A 5,114-nucleotide genomic window follows, 5' to 3' on the forward strand; every position below is an offset into this window, starting at 1 on the left:
AGCCCTCAATCCTTTTCCTTTCACAGGTTTCAGGATTAGCTGAATAACATCTTGCCCTGAGGTCACCACTCACTTTCTTCCATTTAACACTGTGCTTTACTTTTAACTTTTAATCTCCATAAGCACAAGAATTGGCCCCAACATTACATTTTTCTGGTACTTCTTTTCTCCTCAAATGGTACATTTTGTATTTCTCCTTATCCTGTTTGCTACTTTTTTTTTGTGACTAAAGCATTTTATTAAATTAAGTGTGTAATTTGCAAATGGTTTCATAAGAAATTTTAAAAGCAAAGTTATAAACATTTTCAATAAAAAAGTACAGAGTTGACAGCAAAAATCACGTTTTTATAGTACAAATAAAAACATTTGCTTCTGATATACTGTCCGAGCAGCTTATAGTCTATTCTTCAACTGCTAGCTGCAATGTGGCACGTGACTGAGACGTCTCAGGGTAAACAACAATAACAATAACAACAGGTTCATCACTGACCGCGGCAGTCAACTGTGAGGGCACAATGGATGAACTGAGGTCATGAGGCGTTAGGACACAGATGTTCTAGCCTTGCTTCTCTAGTCCCTTCTTGTCATTACATATGTCCTTCTAAAGCAAACAGAACACCATTTGTAGGTAAGAAACATAGATGTTTTGTTTTTATGGCAATAAAATCCAATGGTAAGGCTCGTATTTGAAAAGCATGATTCCTAAGATGTAAGAACGTGGTTTTGAGTTTCATTCCCGTTAGCTTGTCTGCTCTCTGGGGGCTCACTCTGTCTGTCAGTATCCTTTCAGTGCAGGGCAATGCCGCCTCATTCTTGATGACGGTGATTTTGTAAGCTTCATGCCTCTAAGTCAAGGGCTTCTAAATTTCACTTTAGCATGACCTTCAAGCACCCTGGCTTAATTTCAGAGAACCTGAAGCTGTGGCTGGTGAGGTATTTAATGACAGCTGGCTTGATGCGAGCAACTCCTCCCTGGCTGTGGTTTCCTCTCCCCGTAATCACGGAAAGATAGGGCTTACCGCCGCTCTGCTTAAAGTCTTCCGTTTTCTGCTGTAAAACAGTCGTCAAATGCTCTATAGCTTCATCCACATGCAGCCCATGGAGGTCGAGGACGTTCTGCGGCAGCAGAGAGGCGTTGACTTTCTCGAAGATCTCCACGGCAGCCAGGTGATTGGCCTCTTTCATCTTCTGCTCGTGGAGACTGCCCTGCTGAGCGTAGAAGGTGGCCACGTTCTTCTTGCCCATGCGGTAGGCCTCCTTGGCCTTGCTGTAGCACTCCACCCTCTTCTGCTGGTGCAGGAACGCCTCTGCCCTGTAGTCATCGTACTCAGGGTACTCAAAATCCTGGAAAGACGCGTCACCTGTGGGATCATCACTCTCTCTCGATTTCTTTGCCTTCTTCTCTTTCGATTTCTGTGCAGGATGAGAAGTGATGTTCTCATTTTGGTGAACACATTCCTGAGCTACCACTGTTTTCACGGGGTCTCCTTCAAGAACACAGTTTAGAAACTGTACTGTGTGTTCCAGTGAATAGTTGTGGTCTTTGAAGATGTCCACCAGGAAATTTTGGTTAATGGCTGGAAATATTTTAAAAAGCTGCTTCTCCTTTAGTTTGGTGGCACAGTCTTTTTCAAATATAAGTGTCTCCCTTTTCAAATCATGTTTCTCTTGTAAGGCGATTTCTTCTGACATTATTTCTCGCAGTGAAACTTTTTTTGTTTGAGTGTTCCATGGATCCAGTGTCTCGGGTGCTGCTAAAGTCTTCAATAATTTTTTTGCCTGTTTTCTGAGATGATTTTTGTTCAGAATTATCAAGAACAGCAGTCCCAGCCATCGAAGGATCTTGACCGCACTTGCCGCAAGACACCTCAGCCTGTCTCTGTCGCTCCATTACAGAGTCTCTCCATTTCTCATGAATCACTTTAGCCAGATTCAGATCTATATGAACCACACAATCTTCAACTGTTAGAGACCCTGAATCAATACCAACTGGGCCAAATAATTCGCTAAGTTGGAAAGCCAGCTCAGGGGGTAGTGCCAGCTCCAGACAGTCTATGGTCAGAGATTTGGCCATTACTGGTGTGGGATTCAATACCTCGGTTTTATCCTCTTCACTAACGCCAGCTGACAAACTAGTTCCTGGCATTAGAATCTTCTCCATTTCCTGTTTATCTTCACTGATAAATTCTTCCATATTTCCAAATTTCACATAATCCTTAGGAAGAGTCTCATTTTTCCTTGCTTCCAAAGAGCCGGTAAGATAAACTTCTTCGTTTAATTCAGGATCTGAAGTGCTCGTTGCAGAGTTTATGATATCAGACAAGTTTAAAAAAGAAAGAACGTTGCCTCCAGTCTCTGTGGCTACTGGATTCTTCTCCACTTCACTAACATCTTTGAGGATGTTAGATTTTGGGGTAAGTGGAAGAGACCCCTTAAAGCAATAGGCACCTGACAAATTAGTTCCACAGTTAGAAACGATTTCATTATTACTCTTTACATTGATAGCAGCATTAGGAAATAGTCTGCTTAGTGATTCAGGGTTTTCAGGATTTGTAGCTCTTATCTCTTCCTGCTTTGAGTTTCCTTTTTCTGCCTCACCAGTAGACTGTGCATTAGTGTTCCTGATACCAATCCCAGGGTTAAATTCTGACACAAAATTCAAATCTTCTGAGGTTCCTCTGTGGCTAATAATTTCCTTCAAATCCAACCCCATAGAAAATGGCCCAACTTGTGACTCATCATACGATTTGGGGGGATTCTCAACCTCAGTATCCTCACATAATTTAGTCTCAGAATCCAACAAAAGGCTTGTGGCCCAAATAATATCTTTATTACATCTCTCATATAAATCTTTCAGGGCTTCTAAGGAAAATGATCCAAATAGTTTACAAAGGATGTTAAGATTTTCAGACTCATCAGCATTGGTAAGCTCACTTTCTTCAACATACGTACTTTTATCATGCATGACTCTGTATGGAATTGCTTCTTGAACATTTAATTTTGTATTAATAGTGAAATCTTTTGGCTTAAACCCATCTAATTTTCCTGTTAGCACTCTGACAGAATCTGAAACACTGATTTTATTCTTTTCTAGTTTCCACAAGAGAGCAAAATCTTGGTGCTCAGTCTGGGCACATACGCTTGTATCTATCCCAGAGACAACTCTAGACACTCCGACTGCTAGAGACCGAGGCCCCACGAGTCCAGGCGGAGCCACGACTCCAGGCGGAGGAGCTACCGCACTAGCGGAAAAGGGGAGGGGCAGAGCGGGCTGGCTAGGAACCGTTTTACTCAGGGAAGTCTGCGCTTCAGGAGCTGTTTTACTAGGCAGCATTTCAGAACTTCGCAGAGTGGAACCCAGAGACTTCAGTTCTTCAGGGCTTGTGCCCCAGTAGGCCTCATGCGTGGGATACAGGGGTATTTCACACATGTTGTCATTAGTTCCAAATTCTAAGTTGGCTTCATTTAGGCCAGCTTTTGGTATTCTCGACCTGGGCTCTCTCTGAGCTAAAGAAGCAGATGAGGGCCAGTCACCCACAATGCTGAACGAGGTTTGCTCAGTACCTTTGTAAGCATCGTACTGACCGCTACTGGGCACTTCTGAAAGATCTTCGATGCCATGTGGAGATCCTCGCTGCTGGACGTGATCCGTATTCATAGATACCCTAGCATCTGATACTTTGTGCGATGGAGGGCGATTACATTTTTTGTCACCTTGTACAGATAAACCTTTCTCGGTTTTCCGGTTCCTTTTGGTCCTCTGGCTAATTGTCTTATCAACTGGCCAGTCACCAACAAAATTTGATGGCTCATGTTTTGGGAACTTTTCCAAAGATGATTTGCTTTTTTGTTTTCCAATGGTCTTTTTCTTTCCTGCTGTTCTTTCTTCCAGGATTTCAGGAGGTGGGGGGTTCTCACTCTGAAGGGCCCCAGCACTTGCGAGCTCACCCGCTTCTTGACTGTCCTCAGCACAGTAACCACTTGGGGGTGCCCCCTCCGCAGGGCTCCAAGCATCTGCCTCAACGCGCGCTTTCGGTGTCTCTTGCTCTGTCTCACTCTTGTCTGTGGCCGGAACTTGGCTTTCCGGGTGAGGAAGACAGGTGTTTGGGGCTTCCTGGAAGAAGGGGCTGTGTCCACCATGACCCACAACACTGGTCTCCTTTCTTCCTCGGCTGAAACTGGCCTGAGGGACGGGGGCAGCACTCTCAGGGAATATCGCTTCTTTGGCCGCTTCAAGTGTCTTCTCCTCCATTGACTCTAAGCGCTTCACAGGTGCGGATAAGACATTTTCTTCCTTTTCAGAGGTAAGAGCTTCATTGTCTCTTGGGCCAGCGCTTCTGTCCTCACTAGAGTACGCACACAGCTCAATCCGCTCCGTTTTCTCTGGGTCTGAAGAACTCAGGATTATGGGCACCGAAACAAAACGCTGGTAGTGCTCCAGCATTCTCGCGATTTTCTCTTTGCTTACTCCGTGGATATTACGCCTTGCAAGTTCCTTTGGTTTGAACTTCCACCATGTGTCTGGTTCCCGGAAAAGGACCTTATATTTATGCTTCTGAGACAAAGCAACATATGGCTTCATTTCCCATGCTTGGAGGTTTGTATTATCTATGATTACTGGAGATACCTTCTTCTCAAATGCTTCTTTTGCTCGATTCTGGTTCCACTCATGGGCTTCTCCTAAGTACTTTACATCAAACTGGTACTGTCCATTTATATAAAAATAATCATCAGTACTAAGAATGACTCCACTTGGGTTATCTTCTTGCAAAGTCTGTCTGGCTGGCACTGACAATATCAATGTGCTTAGGAAGGCTACAGTCGACATCTGCAACTCTAAAGCTGTCTTCTTACATTTCAGCACCTGGAATACTCAGGTCCATAATACAGAGCATCTCTTTCCGACAAATAAAGCACCTGCTCCGGGGAGCGGGACGTCGAGGCCCCGAGTGCCGCGTCGTCGAGTGAGCGCCACGGGTCCGCAGCCCTTTCCCGCCGCCGCCGCTGCTGCTGCTGCTGCTGCTGCTGCGCGGCGCGGCGCGGGGCTGGCGAGCAGCTGTGGCCGCGGGGAGGGAGGGAGGTGGAGGGGGGAGAGAGAGAGAGAGAGACGCAGC

At 45.2% G+C, this 5,114-nt stretch overlaps 1 protein-coding gene across 1 annotated transcript; it reads right to left on the reverse strand.

The window, feature by feature from the left end:
* Positions 1–213: 213 nt before the first annotated feature.
* LOC114689338 (NEDD4-binding protein 2-like) lies at positions 214–4,828 on the reverse strand. Its single transcript, XM_037197996.1, is given in 2 exon segments — positions 214–1,776; positions 1,778–4,828. Coding segments are annotated over 2 exon segments (3,960 nt in total). The 3' UTR covers positions 214–867.
* Between the last annotated feature and the right edge of the window lie 286 nt (positions 4,829–5,114).

The sequence above is a fragment of the Peromyscus leucopus genome, chromosome 22 (genome assembly GCF_004664715.2).
Source record: "Peromyscus leucopus breed LL Stock chromosome 22, UCI_PerLeu_2.1, whole genome shotgun sequence".
Taxonomy (NCBI): domain Eukaryota; kingdom Metazoa; phylum Chordata; class Mammalia; order Rodentia; family Cricetidae; genus Peromyscus; species Peromyscus leucopus.